The 17,495-nt window shown below is 43.7% G+C and overlaps 2 protein-coding genes and 1 long non-coding RNA gene across 5 annotated transcripts; 1 reads left to right on the top strand and 2 right to left on the bottom strand.

Moving 5' to 3' along the window:
- Positions 1-979: 979 nt before the first annotated feature.
- On the bottom strand, positions 980-3,832 carry gm2a (ganglioside GM2 activator). The gene is made up of 4 exons (XM_086087238.1): positions 3,603-3,832; positions 3,257-3,409; positions 2,179-2,361; positions 980-1,449 (listed from the first exon to the last, which is right to left on the bottom strand). The coding sequence occupies exons 1-4, from the start codon at positions 3,699-3,701 to the stop codon at positions 1,294-1,296; spliced, it is 591 nt and encodes a 196-aa protein (XP_085943364.1). The 5' UTR covers positions 3,702-3,832; the 3' UTR covers positions 980-1,293.
- Positions 3,833-4,209: 377 nt separating this feature from the next.
- shtn3 (shootin 3) lies at positions 4,210-17,089 on the bottom strand. Of its 3 annotated transcripts, none has more exons than XM_086087318.1 (17): positions 16,795-17,089; positions 15,430-15,490; positions 12,472-12,566; positions 11,498-11,681; positions 11,213-11,310; positions 11,051-11,132; positions 10,808-10,902; positions 9,854-10,000; positions 9,490-9,643; positions 8,624-8,828; positions 8,047-8,117; positions 7,698-7,795; positions 7,554-7,568; positions 7,426-7,488; positions 7,226-7,352; positions 6,011-6,293; positions 4,210-5,848 (listed from the first exon to the last, which is right to left on the bottom strand). In XM_086087318.1, exons 1-17 carry the CDS (start codon positions 16,924-16,926, stop codon positions 5,707-5,709), a joined length of 2,052 nt encoding a protein of 683 aa, XP_085943444.1. In that variant the 5' UTR covers positions 16,927-17,089; the 3' UTR covers positions 4,210-5,706. The 3 variants fall into 3 exon arrangements, with proteins under 3 accessions (XP_085943444.1, XP_085943443.1, XP_085943445.1); XM_086087317.1 differs by having other exon boundaries at positions 7,554-7,571; XM_086087319.1 differs by lacking the exon at positions 15,430-15,490 and having other exon boundaries at positions 7,554-7,571.
- LOC147167769 (uncharacterized) lies at positions 4,494-13,285 on the top strand. The gene is made up of 3 exons (XR_015096304.1): positions 4,494-4,687; positions 11,484-11,651; positions 12,410-13,285. It is a non-coding gene; the product is annotated as an uncharacterized LOC147167769 (long non-coding RNA).
- Positions 17,090-17,495: the final 406 nt, after the last annotated feature.

Here is a 17,495-nt window from a genome sequence, read left to right on the forward strand (position 1 = left end):
CACCAGCTAAAACAACTGATGATGTCATCATCGCACGTGAAACCAAATTAAAAAAACACGAATCAAAATATTCCGTCTCCATCATTTACATGGAAAGTATGCACCCTACATTTCCTTGTTCTGTGTGATGGCCCCAAATCTTGACAGATGTTAATATTGTCCATGGAGCCCAGTCTATTCTCCTCAAACAAACAAACATTAAGATAGGGGTCAAAGGTGAAGCCTTTGCTCAGTGCTCAGTTACAAGTGGGTGGCGCGAGCTAGCAACGGGCTAATGTGAGAACATTCACAGCTGGGAAACGACATTAAATGCACCAGTTTGGAGTCGCATGACATTGCGAAATGTGCTTATTTCCACATGACAATCTTGTGTTTATTTTTTGTTAAAACTAAGTATGTAATCTTGTCACATTTGTCACAGACATAACAATGTTAAATGCATCATTTCATAATTAAATGTACATAGGAACATGACAACATTAACTTTGCCTCTCTTTGGCATTCAATGCATTTTTGTGACATATTACTAAAATGTTTGTCATGAAATTTCTTAGTTATTTTCACGTTACATGTTTATAAAAGTTGATATTTAAAAAGAACATGTTTGTGTGTGTTGCACATATAAGTCACGAGACAAGAAAAATGTTCATTTGTGTGTGTGTGTCCCTCATTGATTCTTCCTGTCATTGTGAGTCTTCCTGTGCAAACCAACACACGTCAGCACTTATTTTTCAGAGTGTGTGTGTGTGTGTGTGTGTGTGTGTGTGTGTGTGTGTGTGTGTGTGTGTGTGTGTGGGGGGGGGGGGTGCGCACACGTTAGTAGTAGTAGGATGAGATCCGCTTAATACTTAAAATAAGTCAAACATGTCCATTGTTCAAACGTGTTCAATTGTTGGCCCTCTAGTGGACAATATTTGTCATTACATGTGCATTTGGTTGTCAGATTTGTTCTTTTTCCATAAAATAAGTGATGAACAAATTTTCAATGTAGTCCCGTTTATTACAAAACTGCACACTGTGCAACATTTCCAGATGCGTAACAGTAAATTAACTCATTGTGATGATGGGCCTCCTTTTCCATTATTTAATCACCAAATTCCACAAAAATAGATTAATTTGTTAATGGAAAAAAACAAAGAATATAAGGCCATTGCAGTTGTAAAACACGTCTATAACTAATAAAAACACACATTAGTGCTCTTTATAGTTAACACATGTTGGGTAAAACCAGAATCATGTATGAAGCAAAGAAACTTGCATTATTGTTCTTTTCCAAATGAGCTTGTTGTGCGTTTATTCCGAGTGGAGGGCCAGCGCCACCTTGAGGCAGCCCAGCTCCTCGCCGCCGCCCCCCACGACCCCCTGAAGACGATACTCTCCGTTAGTGAGCCACGACGGAACGTCCATGAAGGGCAGGAAGAAGTCTGACTCAGGCAATGCGTACGAGCCCTCAAAAACAACAAACACAACATTTACATTTCATACAGAGTCATCATTGAAATGCATCCCACTGGCCTTGCAAATTGGTTGATTGGCTAAAAAAGTATGGTTTGACATTTCACATTCTGCTTAGCAACAAGTGACACCAAACCTGAGCCTGTTTTCTGACCTGTGAATCGCTCAATTTTTTTTTTATGGGCTGCTGTTTTGGTTAGCAAAAGAGTTGTTGGGTGGGAAAGAGGCTTTTTTTTTCATTTGCTTTGGAGTCAATTCTGCTGAGGAACGGGTAAAATGAGCAAATCAGAATTAGTTTTTGTAATCAATCACCATTTTGTTTGTAAGATTGTGAGCTGTTGTTTTGGTTAGCAACAAAGTTAGCAAGAATGCTCGTGTGCGTAGGGCGTTGCTTCTTTGGCTTTGGTAGAAGGAATGACTGATATGACAAAAAGAATTACGGTAGCTTATTTTTTGGAATCTTTTTTTTGTCATTGTCATTTCAAACCACAGTATAGATTATTTGAACATTTTATTAACAAATGAAGTACTGTAAATGAAATTAATTAAAAAGATTAACATATAAAAAATATATGTTTTTAAATTACTCAACAGTACAACAAATGCAGAAAAATTCAACAGAATGGAGGAGGACACATTTTATGGTGGAATGGGTGCGAATGCTAATCGGGTTGTATTGAATTGAAGCATGCAGTTTGGTGCGGAGTGCGAAGCGCCACTTACAGGCTTAAAGGGGCAGTGACAGGGCAGCCCGTAGGTGTGTAGCGGTTCGGGGCAGTCTTGGCCAGGCGGGATCAGCCGGTTCAAAATGTCGCAGGCGTCGGCATAGTGACAACTCCCCAGCTGGTCCACGCACGGAATCGTCACCCAAAAACCTGCCAGCTCCTTCTCCAAAGTTACGTTCACCTGGTCGGGTCACACAAACAAACGCCGCCAGGAAGTTTACACGCACGCATTTCCTGTCACGCGTTTCCTTGCTCAAAGTCACATTTCAAGGCATTTCACTTTGTATGGTGGCCATCAAATTGACTTTCATTGACTGATTGTTACCGTGACGACCTGCCAAATGACTTGTTCCATTTTTTATGGCGCCATCACACACAAGTGTCACATGAACTCCTGAGCGTCGAGGTTCGAACAAGGCCTCAAATTTGAGGTTGGAGCCTGGATTAAGATTTCAAAGATATCAAGCTTGCGTTGGGATTTGAAAGTAGGACTTAAAAGACGGGGTTAGGGTTTTGAACAAAAATGATTTGGAACTTTAAATTGAAGTTCCAAGGCTGGGTGGGGGGTTCAAATAACAGTTAGGGTTTCAAGTCAGGATTTGCTTGTCACAGGAGGCTTCGAAAACAAGATTAGGCCCTCAAATCAACACAGGTTTAGAATTTTAAAAGAAAACTTCAGGGTTCAAGTCGAGATTTGGGTGATTTCAAACGAAACTTCCAAGTCAGGCTTCAACTTTAACGCTTCACAGGAGCGTCGCAAGACTGTTGTGCTTGGTTTCATCCTGCTGAATTGTCGCAATAAAAGACTGTTGAAGTCCAAAGTGTGTCCGCAGTGTCCGAAGAGGAAGACGTGGTCAAGAAAAATAAGTCGTTCATGGAAAACTCCCACCAGGAACACATTTAGCTTTGTAGGCAAATGCAGCCAATTGCACCTTGTAAAAATCAAAACGCATTCATAAAAATGTCCGTCGTGTAAAAGCAATTACTCTTTGTTCTTGTTGCAGCCAAATGACTAAATAGTTCTTGAGCAGATGCATTGGTGTGTGCGCGTGTGTGCGCGTGTGTCCGGTACTGACGCTCAGAGGCGCGAGGAGCTCGACGGACGTGGATCCCGACGCGGACGCGGTCAGCTCTCCGGGGATGCTGATGGGGTCCGGAGACACGCTGAGGGTCTGCAGCACCGCCGCCGCGTCCGGTTTACCGCAGTTCTTCCATGCAAAACCCGAAACCTGCACACGGAAAGAAAGACAATTTATCACGTACACTCAAATTCAATGTTGGGAAACAAACAAACACGCAAAACAAAAATAATCATGTACACGTTTAAGCCTACAATATGTTGATTGAGTTTACAAGAGGGGCTGAACAAATAAATAAATAAATAAATAAATAAATAAATAAATAAATAAGTTTCATTCTCACCTTTACTTTGTTGATTCTCTTCCAGTCGTGCTGCCTGTCGGTAAAAACTACAACTGCCAACATGCTCAGCGTGACAGCAAATATCACAATGTTCCTCATCTCGATTTCGTTACAATGAAATATAAAATAAAAACCGAGCAAATAAAAACAAAGACGACGGCTGAAAAAGTCAACAGTCTACGCTCGACAGACGGCTAAACTCGGACTGCTGTTTACTTCCGCCTGTGACGTCATCGCGCAACTGAAAGTCATATGACCAACCACGTGACGTCTGATGACTGTTGTTTACGTTCGGAAAATTCGCACATACTAACATTTTTTTTTTACGTAATTTATTATTCACATTATGAAGTTGTGTTTTCATTAGGATTATTTTGAGTTAAACTACGAGCTATTGTTAGTATCGTTTTTGTTATTTTTTATTATCATAGTATTCAAACTTCTATGCCGACTCCTCAGCCCGAGATGTGCGAGTTGTGTCATTTGCAGCACATTTGTATTGATGACCTTTACTTGGGGGTGGATACAAACTAGAAAACAGCTGTGACATCGAGTATTGACTACTAATTTTTGCTTTCTTTTCCCAAATAGTCAACACAAATTGTAGTTTGCATTGTAATTTATTTCAATGGAGTGATGGTATAGAAAATGGATAAATGGATAGTATAGGTAATAGGTTACATGTGAATGCATCATAAAAAATAAAAATAAAATAAAACGTCAACACTCCATATATTAATGTATATATCCCACACGCATACACAACATCAAAAGTCACCCAAAGCAAAGTGTGAATGTTAAAAAACGTAATGGCAGGAGGAGTCGCGTGTAAAAGGCCTGCAGGAGGTCTCGATATGCATAAGAGGCCCTCATCATGTCCAACCAATCAAATCATTTGCTGGATGGTGTCAAGATAAACCGGACATAAAATCAAAGCGAGAGAATGTCGACATCCCGGCAAGATGGAAGACGACTTTTTTTGTGTGTGTGTTCACGAGTGAAAAGGTTTTACCCCTGAGGAGAGGTTGCCGAGAATCACCTGCACTGAAGTCCCTCAAAGAAGACGATAGTGGACACTTGATTAGGTACAGTACACCATCTGCCTTCGTCAAGATCGAAGGTTACGCTTTCAAAATTTGGGTTTTAAGTCTCAAACAAAGCGAAGCATATTAACACTCGATTTGGGGCTTTAAACACGTTTCTAGATCTGAGTTTAGGGTCACAAACAATAGTTAGGACTTTAATTTGGTTTTCAAATCACAGTTAGTGTTTCAAAATGGGCTTCATACCACTAGTTAGTCTTTTTTTAATTTTGTTATTTTATTGAGGGTTTCAAGACTGGGTTTGTTGTTTTAAGGCAAGGTCAAGGTTTCAAATGAGGCTTTTTGCAAGTCGTTGACGCCATCCCAAAAAGGTTTGTCCATGTGTGCCACTAGATGGCACCAAAAACACTACTTGAATATTTGACGTGGCTTTGGATATAAAGTAAGTGGATAAATGAACATTAACAGCTGATAAAGCTGATAAAGTGTTCATTGAGTACATGGTAAACAATGCACTTTTCGCATCTTTTGCTTCTTTGTTCTGCTTTTTAGTTTTGTATCCAACTGGATGTAATCGATCTCCATTAATATTCACAATACCAAAAATCTGTGTGTATTTTTTTAACGTAATCCGACACAAAGTGAGACAAAGACGTCATTCGTGCAACCAAAAAAAAGGTCAACCTCCATCAATACATCTCACAGCGGGAAAAAAAGAAGAAAGCTCCACTTGGATAACGTAACAAAAAACATATATATACTGTATGTATATTTATATATATAATATGTATATATATATATATATACCTAACAGGAAGTATAAATCATGTTTGTTGTACACAAAAAGCGGTCTGTGGATTGTTTGCTAAGTGTTCAATTGCATATGTGTTTCAAATCATGTCAGTCATGTGACTTAACAGGCTATGGTCGCTAGCACGTTAGTATTTTAGCCTGTTAGCCTGCTAGCATGAACCCGAGCAAAACCTCACATGACTGTTGTAAAAACGGTACAGCGGCTGTGCATTGTTTGTGATTTAAACGTGCATATTAGGCAAATATCCTCAGAGCGCCCCCTGGCTGTCGCCCTCAGCGTCGCCGCCATTCATGTCACCCACAACAAAGATGGCAGCATGCGCATCCTCAATGTGGTCAACACCATTAGACTGGACGGGCGCCATTGCAGCGGTGACGTCCTCTGTGACACTGTGGAGCGGAAACAAGTCACAGGTTAATCGAGGATTATAGAATCAAATTGCAAAAGTTAAACGGGACTCTTGTTAGTTGGTGAAGACGTTTCACAAAAGAATACTGGACAGAAGAATTCAATTCGGAAGAATTCATAAAAGACAAGCTTCGGTCGTCCACCTGTGCTGGCAGCCGTTTCCGACAGGAGAGTCGGCCGTGTCTTTTTCCGACACGGAGGAGCCGGATCGTCTTTCCTGACAGGTTCGCGATTTGTCCGAGCTCCTCCTCCTCGCCACCGCGGGTCCCGGACCGGATCCTCGCCTCTCCCCAACCGCCCGTGGGGCCACCGCGGGGTTGGATGGCGTGACGGAACCGTCCGGATCTTTGCCCGACTCGCTGCTGGCGCGTCTCCCATTCAGGCTGTCGCAGGACGACACGTGACTCAGATGACCGTCACGCTCATCTGACCGAGAACAAAGTGAACACAAGAGTCAATTGCCACACGGCAACATGAGGCAGTAAAGCAAAGAGTCAACGAGGAGATGATCAAATGAGAGTTCTGAGACTCAACCACATTATAGCATAGTCAGGAAGAGTCATGAGAGCCTCGAGAGTCGACTCTCAGGTGAGAGCCAAGAGAGTCAACTACGATTTGAGAGGCTAAAGAGTCATCCACAAGGTGAGAACGTATTGAAGCATCAAGTGCGAAATGAGTGCCGAGAGAAATTAATTAGCATTTTCCATCGTCCATGTGAGTGACAGCATCCAATCGGGTTTGAATGTACTGCTCTAATAATTTATAGAGTGAATGAGGTCGAACCGGGGTCGGTTCGAACGTTCCCTGTGAAAACGTCAATCAACCAATGACATGACCTGACTTTGGCCGCCCTCTACTGAAGGCGTGCTGACACTGCAGGTCACATGACATAGCCTGAAGCGTGAAATTGGCGTAAAGTTAGCGTGCTCAATTGTCAGTGTGACGCCGCCGTGGTTTTCTGATCACTGGTGGCGGGACCTTGTTTCGACCCACCGGCCGAGTCAGTCAGCTCCGCATAAAACGTATTAAACATCATCACTCAATTTATTGAAGTCCACTCTGTTCAAATGTAATGAGGTGAGAGCCAACAACGACACGGAGCAAATGGAACGAATGACAACATGAGAGCCAAGAGTGTCAACTGCAAGAGTCGAGTGAGTCAACTGTAACGTAAGACAAAAGTCAAATAGACATGACGCAGAGTCAACTATGACGCGAGCCAAACGAGTCGCCCGTCATTTGAGAGCCGACAACTGTGGCGTGAGAGCTGGCATGAGTCAACTGCAAGAGTCTCGAAGAGTCAACCAGGAGTCGACGACGATACCAGAGCGAACTCCACTCGTTTGGAGCGGTCGTACCTCCAGATCCGGCCTCTCCCGCCTTGTTGCGACGTCTTCTCAGAATAACTTCCAGCTCGCTGTCCTTCTTCCCCGTTGGCGACGGCGCCTCCTGGGATCCTCGACTGGGACTGCGCTTTACTGTTTCCTGGAGGTGGAGACAAAGCCGGTTGTTTGTTTGTTTGTGTGCGCGTGTTTGGACATGTACGAAGGCGTTGTACCAGGATGCCTTTAAGTTCGTCCATGGCGCTCTCCTGAGATTTCTCCTCGCTTGCTGGAGGTTGCTGACCACAAAACAAACAATTGACTACTTTACTTACTTAATGTGAGCGTATGTCAACGTACTCACTTTGACGGCAACCCTCTGCTGCGTTATTCAAGTTTGGGTTTGAGGGGAGACAAAATGACATTTTGTGAATGTTGAACAGGGAAAGAACGTTGGCATCATATTAGAAAAGCGGCAAAAATGCTCACAAGCAACACAAATCCTGACCTTGCTGTCCTGACTCTTAACGGGCCGTAGCACCACGCCGTGTTTGATGCGCTCCATCATTTCGTTGACGGCCTTCACCTTCACGGCATCATCAGAAGCTAAAAAACAAACAAACGTTCAAACGCTAGCATGTTCTATCGAGCTACTTCACATCAGATGCTAAAAACACATTTCAATCAGTTAACATGCGCTAACATTAGCTAACATCATCATCAGATGGTAAAAAGACATAATTAGTTAGCTTCTGCTAACATTAGCTCGTGGCATCAGTCGCTAAAAGATGTAAAAACGTTAGTTAGCATATACTAGCGTACTAGCTTGTTCATCACAGGAAAAAAATGGCCGTTACCCGCCGGCTGCTCCACCTTCGCTGACGTTTTGGATCCTTTGGACGACTTCCTCATGATGGCGATCAGAGAACTGAAGAAGTTTGAAATCAATCAATGACGTTTTACTAACACTCAAATGCAATTATGTTACTTTGGAAACATGTGCGACACTTTGAGCCGAGCTTCACGTCGATGTGAAAATCACTGACACCTCGCCATTAAGAGCCGGGAGACGTATGTAACGACGGCATGAGAAGCTACAGAGTCCATTAAGACAAGACGGATGATAAATTCAACTATGACGAGAGCCTTGAGAGTCAACAAGGATTTGATTGCTAAGACGCAACAGTCTAAATACATGGAGCCTAAAAACGCAACGACAACCTAAGAGCCCAGAGTGTGAACTACGACACGAGTTCCAGGAGCGCCAACTTGGACTACAACATGAGAAATTCCAACATGAGTTTTGATCAATTCAAAACACAACATGAGAGCTTTAAAGTCAACGAGTCTACAGATTCTGCCTGGCAACAGTCACTGTACGACTGTAATTGGTTGGTGTGCTACTGGAGGACAAACATCACGGGTGCGCCTCACCTGAGGGGGTTGCATCTGGACGGGGGAGGTGGAGGAGGGGGAGGCGGTGGCGGCGGCGGAGGGGGCGGGGGTGGGGGTTGAGGGAGGGGCGCCGGTGGCGAGGCTACACTCGGAGCCATTGGAGCAGCGGGGGGAGGGGGCGGTAGAGGGGGCGGTGGAGGGGGTGGAGTGTCGGTAGTCATGGCGACCCTCTGGAGCAGCTGGACTGCGAACGACAAGAAGAAGAAGATGACATCTGCTCTTGGTTGTGTGCTGAAAACATCTGAGACGGAACACAGAACGTAGACCACAGGACAATGTACAAAGACATAAGGCCGAGACTTGGACTATAGTCCATAGACCATGGAACAAACAGTAGGTAGAACATAGGCATGGCCACAGAGCATCTTGCAAGCGTATCATAGAAAACATTTCCTGGACATACAGCATCCAGTAGCCCAGAGGTGTCAAACTCCGGTTCCTCGAGGGCTGGAGTGCTGCAGGTTTTGGATGTTTCCCTTCTCCAACACAGCTGATATATGATCAGCTCATCAGCAAGCTCTGCATAAGCCTGATAACGATCCTGCTGATTGGAAGCAGCTCCAAACCTCCAAAACCTGCAAGACTGCGGCCCCCCCAGGACCGGAGTTTGACACCTATGCAGTAGCCCATCAAACATAGGATGCGGGACACGGATCTCGGAACATCTAACAATTTATAAACGTAAAATTGCACAGAACGGTGTACATAAGACACAGGACATAGATCACAATATTTAGAAGACAGAACAGAGGACATACTACACAGTACATAAGACACACGTCTACCACAGGACATATATAGGTTACAGATGCTAAGCTTGTTAGCTTGTGTGTGTTTGTACCTACGTTGCGTTTGCAGCTGTTGGTTGTCCTTCTCCGCGTGTTCCAGTCGTCCCTCCAAGTTTTTCTTCTCCTCCTCCAGCAGCTCCACTTGTCTCTGAAGACTCTCCAGATTCTTCTTTGCGGCGCTGTCGTCCAGCTCGGCCTGCAGCTCACACACCTACGCACACACACACACGCACGCACACACACACACACACATATAGATAGGTCATCAGGACTGGACCCCCATTTAACATAACTGGTCAATTCTAAACACAGCCCCAAATACAAGAGGGTGTGTACACATATGCAACCACATCATCTCACTTGTTTGTGTAGCACGTTGACAATTGGAAGCAATTACAGACGTAAAGGTGTTCATCGTTACCTGTTGCTGATGCTGCAGCCGTCCGTCCTCCAGCGTCTTGGTGAGGGCGGCGACCTCCTCCAAGGCGCTGAGCAGCTGCAGGGTTGGCTCGGCGTTCTGCAGCAGCAGCGCGCTCTGGCGATTGGCCTCCTTCTGCTTCACCAGCATCTGCCCCGCGCACGCACACACGAGCCGTTAGCTGTTAGCGCGGCCAATCTGCAGACAAACCGTCTGCGCCCGGCGCTTTACTGCAGCGTTTCGTCAGTCAAGCGAGTGTGGCCGATGCTGGTCGTGTTTCACCAGCGCCAAAATAATGACATCATGCTTTTACAGCTTTTTAACTTCTCTGCAGTAATAATCGTCGCTCTTCGTACATTATACAGAATACATGTCTTTGAGTATTGTTATATTGTCCACGTACCCTTTGACTGACAAATGGATGCTAGTTTCGTTAGCCCGTCTGTGCATTTGCCGTTATGTGTTAGCACTAAGCTAACAGAGGCTATAGGTTTATTGAAAATATCCAACAAGTCATTCTTAAAATCACAACACGGCGCTCAAATATCAAGCGAAAAATCTGCATAACAGCAACTCATGTCACGAAAACCCCGTAAATCGAGTCGCTCGTATCTCAAGGCACTACTTAATTAATGTTGAGATGTGGAGCAAGTTGAACATTATTATAACGTTCTTATCACAAGCTAATGCTAATTGCTAAAACTGCATCTTTGTTTACCTTTTGGCTCTTTTGTAGTTATCGTAAAAGTTGTTTGTATGGTCTGTCTGTCAAGTCATTATTTGAGAAATGTATTTGGGGCGGGATTATGTAAATGAGCCATATTGTGATGTTACAGTGTGGCGGAATTGCACAGATGCCTTTTCACAAATATTGAGCTCGGTTTCATTTCGCACTTTTCGTGTGAACATTGAATTTGCAATTATTGCACCGTTTTGTGCTTTTGGTGTTTTTCGAACCTGGTGCGCGTACGTCTCAGCTTTGACGCGAAGGCTCTGCTCCAAATCCAGTTGCCCCTTCATGTCCTCGTACTCCCGCGTCGCCATGGCCGACACTAGCCACGCACAAACACCCGTTAGCCAGCCGGCCTTCCGCCCCGCAAAATCCGTTTTGACGGAGCACGCCTGCCAAATTTCGTGTTGCCAAATGGAAAATGCATTTGCCACCTGTCGGCCAAAAGCGAGCATTCGCCAGCCCCTCACCTCTGTTGAAGCTCTCGATGGTTTTGCTGTGCCGCTCCATGGCGTGGCGGAGTTCCTTGGCGTCTTTCTCGTCTCGCGCCGACTGCCGTGGTTGAGTCCAAATCAAGCTTCTGCGTTATGTTGAAAGAAAAACCCCAAAAAGACGAGGATAAAGAGGCCCACCTTATCGATGAGCTCGTCGATTCTTCTCTGTTGGTCGTCAATCTGGCACAGGAAGTTCTTCTTTTCTTCCAACAGGGTGCTCACCGCCTCTCGCAGTTCTGAACACACACACACGCACGCACACACATGCATAGTAATGTCTACGTTTTCTTTCCACTTCCTGTGTGTCCCATTACTTTTGTCCACATGTTGTTTTCACTTGTCCTGATATTTTCGTCAACATATCATTTATCTGTTTGTCCCGATACTTGAGTCCCCTATTTTCTCGCAGATCTGGTGCATTACCTTTGACCTGCTGCCGGTAGCGCTCGAAGACGTCGGGCGCCGCGTCGTCCTCATCGTCGTGGGCCATCTCGCCGTCGTCTGTCTCCACGGCGACGCAGTCGGAGATGCCGGGAAGCAGCTCGTCCAGACACGGCGCTCGTGACGACAGGCTTAGGTACTTCAACTTCCTGTTTTCGCTGTTCAGCTGTCGGGAGTGGGGGGCGGGGCAGAACAGGTGTCAATCAACGTCACTTCAAGACACGTTTGCGTCCAATCCGATTGCGCTGATGTCGTCATGATACCGCATACAGCCACTAGAGGGCGTATTTGAATGGTATTGAGCAGTATGATTACAGTTGACATGTTTTACATTTATTTTACCTCATTCATTAATTTGTTAATTCATTTTACAAAATCTGTACATTTAGAATTTCATTAGTTTTTTGAAAATTCTTAAAATAAATATTTTTGCAGTTTTCAATGAATAAATGTTTTTAAATATGTATATTTTTTTCACATTTATGAATGTGTTATTATTTGATAATACAAACACTAAAATCAATTTTACACAAGCCTTTTTTTTTCAATTTATCATTTATGCGTACAGTATTTTATAATTGTAATATTTGATTAAATAATTGGTCAAATTAAATACATAAAAAATAATTCATGAATTATTAAAAATTATATTATAATATAAAATAATAATAATATATAATATAATAATAATACAATGATTATTAAGTTATAATAATAATAATAAAAATATGTTATATTTCATGTACACATTTTAATTACTACAAGTATTTTGTTCATATTTGACTTTGAGCACAAAAACGTGCCCATCCCTGATTTCACGTGAGTGGCGAATAGTGGATGCAGTTTTTTGTTTTTGTTTTGTTTTGCTGACGCAGCATAAATTGTCATCCGCAGTCACACTGAGAACGCAAACGGCGGCTAATCCCGCCGAGGATGATGCAGACAGGCGGGCGGACCTTGGTGGCGAGCGCCTCGGCGTTCTCCCGACACGACTTCTCGATCTCCAGCTGAGTCTGCAGAACGCTCACCTCCTCGATCACCATCTGAGACACTGACACGCACGCGCACACGTCAGCACACACGCACGCACGCACGCACGCACGCACGCCCAGAGTGGAGATGCTTTCAGAGAGGATTGATCCACTTTGTGAGCTTCTTTCCTTTCGCGTTGATGTTCTTCCCGTCCACTAACGACGTTGTTGTTGTTGTTTTTTACATGCACTTCCTGTCAGCCGACATGTTGTTGTTCAGTTTCATCACATTGTCAACAAAGAAAGAGGAGGTTCATATTGACGTGTCATTGAAGTTTTGGGCATGAACAAGATTGACTTTGGTCTGTTAAACATTTGCACTGTGTTGTTGACAAAAGGATTCGTGCGGAATTTGGCAAACTCAGAGAAATTGCTCCACCTGAGATGGTTTCCTCTTGCGCATTTGCGTCGCCGTTGCTTTAAAAGTTGTTTGTCCTTCCTCGTATTTAAATGCGTCTCGCATCATTTTGTTGCATAATAACTTCAATTGAAGTCTCGTGAGGTCATTCCGTGTGTTGCCCAAATCACGTTTACTGTACTTTGAAATGTCTTCTTTCTTTGAATTGACCTCCAATTTGGTGTTCAATTCACTCGATTGTGTCCCGCATTTCAACGTTTTATGTTCTAAACTATTAAATGAGCCGCAAATGTTATTTATTGTCATTTGTTAAAAACATCACATTTAAACTGTTCAACTCTCATTCAAATGATACTAATTGTGATTTCATTAATGAACCGACTCAAATAAATTCACGTTCAAGTCAAGTTCAAATCTTGTCAAGCGTATATAATTGTTAATCATATAGAAACTGGTACAAAAATATCCACATTTATATGAAATGTGCATTGAAGCACCGTCATGCTCACATATTAATTATATACAATTTAATAAAAGTTACAAGAAGTGACATTGACTGAAAATTGCAATTGAGCTGTTTCTCCATCCCGTTTGTGAGCACGCACTTCTCCTTTGCCACATTAACACAGTACAGCAAAACTGCACATTTTACAGCCGCCTTTTAATGTGCACGGGCAGCTAAAGAAGAATTATTAAATGTGCAAATATCCTGCATGCTATTAAGCATCTTGATAAGCCACACCTGTAAAAGTGGATGGATTTGATGATTTTGCCCAATCACAGCACAGACGACTCACAGGGGGCGGGGCCTCAAAGAGACAAGCGCTATAAGGCATTTGAATTTACGGACACCGCCCCAAGTGCTCTTTATGACCTTTTTGACCTGAGATGTAAAGAATGAAACACAACAAGTCCAACAGTGGAGAAAGTTGATTTGTTGTGTGACAAAAGTGAAGTCGCGCTGACTTGCTGTCGTGTCATCCGCTCGCTTGGCCGTCATTTATTCATGCGCGCCGCCGCCGTGCTGTTAGCGCCGTCAATTATTCAACTCTTCCCGCCTCAATAATTCAGCACGCGAGAAGTGAGTCCAGCCGAGGTATTTTTACCACAAACACCTTTTAACCCCTCACCCTGTCTGGGCAAAGCTCACGCTCACGCTCAATTCGAAAGCGCTAATCCTCACGAGGGTCGCGCTCGCGGTGAAGCTTAACCCCAGCTGTCTACGGTTTGTAGTATTCATGCCTTTGAGAAGTCATCGGACGGCTGGAGCACTTTACCGCTGCTAGCTAGCGCGGCTAGCTTGCTGCTTGCTGCTGGTCGCCCGCTGCTAGCTAGCAGTCGCCGCTAAACGCTGGCAAGAGGCGCCGTACAATACAATGTCAGCATAAATATGTCTAGCGCTCTTAACTGGAGGACGAAGTCGTGTTACTGACGTCTGTCGCGTTTCTACCGCCGTAGTTCATAAACTCCGAATAGACGAGCGCGTCGTCAGCCCTTAAACTGCGGCGACACGCAGCGCCACAATGCATTCCTCTCCACATACTACTTGCTAAGGTAAGGTTTATTTTGAAATTGGGTTTCTGTCAGCGTTAGCCGCGCGCACTGTCATGCATGCTGCCATTAGCTTGACTACGACTATGTCAGCGGGTATCCGAGGCAGAAATGGCGAGGACTCGTAGCAGTCCTAGTATTAATAATCGTTCTTTTAATGATGATGCTAATTTTGTAATCGTGGAGGGTAATAATCAAAATTGAATTTTGATCCATTTCACAGCCTTAGCGAAAAATGATGTGAATTAAAATTGATTTCTAGATCTTATCAAAATGTTTCAACCAGTATGTAAACCAAAAGATTGATTCCTAATACTGTTGAAATGGTCCTAAATTTTGGATTGAACCCGATTGAGTGCAAAAAGACTTTTTTCAAGCCGGATGATTGATGTCTTGTCAATTTTCAGCGAGTGGCTGACTGACTCGGGGCCGCCACCCCGTTGACGACCCCAGCCAACTCCTTCCCGCCTCACAGCAAGCGTCCTCAATATCACCACTGAAAGTATTTAGTATGACGTGTTTTGCAAAACGGAATTAACATAAACCCTTTTAAGTCCCTTAATTCTTATCTTATATGTAAATTTACTTCACAATCTCAACTCTAATTAGCATTTTTGTAGCCCGTCTACATAAGCGACAAAATCTATTTCTCAGACAGCGCTGGTGATTGTTTTAAAGTAAAAATAGAATCACTATATTCTTACCTGTGTGGATCGTCATGATAGGAACAGGAACGAGTCTAAAACGGACTCGCTAAACCTGCCGTCACCGCGGTAACCACTATACTAGGTCACGCCCCCACCCCCTCAAGGAGGTGTGTGCATGTTAGGGTCTCAACTAGCCTATTGTTGGCACAATGTGTGCGTGCGCGTGCACGTGCACGAGTTTGTGTGTGCGTGTGTGTTTTGTTAACCGCCTTTAGCCTAGCCTGTTAGCATTGGGGGTAAGATAAGATTTTGGGGAGTGAGCCTCACCCCTCTTGATGCGCTTGAGTTGTCTCTCGGCCTCGTCCCTCTGCTCCGTCAGTCTGCTGCACTGCGGGACGCAAGCGTTACACAACGTTAGATGTCACACAACATCACAACTAATTACATGTTGCAAAATGCTGGAGAACGCGACACATTCGATAATGTGAAATTCAATTGCTCTGTTACGACTAACTCGCAGGGTTGTGCTACATGTTGGACAATGTTACACGCCATTACACAAAATACTCTTCTTAACCACTTACAACTTATTTGTGTCAATGTTGCACAACATTGACGACGTTATGATGTTACGCAGCGTTACACGACGTCATCTCCAGCTAAACGCAAGTGTGAGCTAGCTAACGTGTCGGTGTGACGCTACGTGAAGCTGACAGCATCATGGCGAGGTGAAACATCCTCGCTCACATTCACTTTCTCGCCCCCAGCAGCAGCAGGAAGCACTTGGCCCACTTTTTGAGACTCATCTACCTGCCGCCTCTCACGCTAACGGCTACCATTAGCAAAGGGACACGTTGAGCACATGACCCACGTTTGATGTTGCGTTCATTCTTCCAAACATTTTTCAATTTTCATTTTAAAAACCCTGTTATTACTTTCGGCTGAAAGAGAAGAACTTAGCAAACATAGTAATTGATAGTCGGCTTGCAAAGTGTGGCTACAAAATGCTATTCTATTTCTTCACCACTAGATGGCAAATCATTCTACACACTGTCCCCTTAAACACTATCAACGTTGCAAATATCCAATCTCGCAAAAATCCTGTTACGAACATTTGACAACAATACAAACATTTAATGTTATAATTGTAACAAACCTCCAATGTTCCGACCATTGAATGAAAAATGTTACGTGCTCGCTTCACACGTGCATCTCTCCGAATGACCTCTAACCACGAGCCTTCGTTAGCCGTTGCCCTGACAACCTGCATCCCAGATCGGTCTTCATGTTTGTCATGGTGATGACTTGTCACTTCCCGCCAGGGTCAAGCGCTACTTGGCTAGCAAACATTAGCATGTTAGCGTTCTGCTGTTTTTTGTTTTTTTCCCCCAAAGGATCCTTATAAGTCAAATTTTAAACACACGGGAGTCCTGTTGTTATACAAAAAGTGTATGCGTGGATATGTAATGCATGTGTGCAAATGTGCTGAGTGGGCACATTCATTTAGGGAGGGGTCCTGAAAGCCAGAAAAAGCCGGCCGGTGAGATGAGGTCGTAAATCACAACAAGAAATCCTCCTCCATCACATTTTGTTCGGTAAGCATTGTCTTCATTCACGTCCGTTGCCTCCCATGTAAAGCATTTAACAGCTTTTGATGCGCTCATGAATGAATGATTAATTTGTTGGTTTTACCTCCGCGTGCATGCGCGCGTCCTTCTCCTTCTCCTTCTCCTTCTCCTCCTTTTCGCATCCTTCCACCAGCGACGATGACGAGCAGGAAAGCATTTTTAATGGACGTAATTTGACTTTTTTAAAAGAAGACATGCAATAATTGCACGAGACATATATGAAAGGGTTATAAGGAGCTCGGTTTCGCCGGTCCAGATGTCATCATGTGTTCTCGTGGAGGAGGGATGAGAAGACATGCACTCCGAGGACCGCTGCAGCCGGCAAACACCAGCCAGCCCCTCGGTCTCTTCTGTGACGTCACCACCAGTCTCCCCCTCTCTTCCCCATCCTCAAATTATTATTATTATTATTATTATTATTATTATTGTGCTGTCACTATGCATAATCTACAACATAACAATATCAGTTGCTTAAAAAAATGGTCATGAATGATCACTGTCCCTGTAATTATAGTATTGATAATTCGAGTTAATATATTGTAATAGACATTCCGTCTCGTAAGTACTATATAACTGTCAAACAGCGATACCCAGAGGTTTTAATGTGCCAGTACATGAAAGAAAATTAAGGTCGGCGAATAAAGTATTTTTTTTCCATATGAAATATGAATTCTTGGTTCAGTAGATAGACATATTAAAAAATAAAACTATAAGAATATGTTGCATTTGCAACTTAATATTCATACAACTTACAAGTGGCAAATA

This window comes from Leptonotus elevatus, chromosome 10 (genome assembly GCF_054856555.1).
Source record: "Leptonotus elevatus isolate MCC_2025b chromosome 10, RoL_Lele_1.0, whole genome shotgun sequence".
In the NCBI taxonomy this organism is placed as follows: Eukaryota; Metazoa; Chordata; class Actinopteri; order Syngnathiformes; family Syngnathidae; genus Leptonotus; species Leptonotus elevatus.

Excerpts from the sequence above, each read along its gene's own strand:
- gm2a (XM_086087238.1), bottom strand. The coding sequence starts at position 3,701 with ATGAGGAACATTGTGATATTTGCTGTCACGCTGAGCATGTTGGCAGTT. Across the intron at positions 3,410-3,602 it reads AGAGAATCAACAAAGTAAAG|GTTTCGGGTTTTGCATGGAA; the intron begins GTGAGAATGAAA and ends TTCCGTGTGCAG. Across the intron at positions 2,362-3,256 it reads AGCTCCTCGCGCCTCTGAGC|GTGAACGTAACTTTGGAGAA; the intron begins GTCAGTACCGGA and ends TGACCCGACCAG.
- shtn3 (XM_086087317.1), bottom strand. The coding sequence starts at position 16,926 with ATGTCTTCTTTTAAAAAAGTCAAATTACGTCCATTAAAAATGCTTTCC. Across the intron at positions 12,567-15,429 it reads ACTCAAGCGCATCAAGAGGG|TGTCTCAGATGGTGATCGAG; the intron begins GTGAGGCTCACT and ends CGTGCGTGTCAG. Across the intron at positions 7,353-7,425 it reads ACGAACTTAAAGGCATCCTG|GAAACAGTAAAGCGCAGTCC; the intron begins GTACAACGCCTT and ends CTCCACCTCCAG.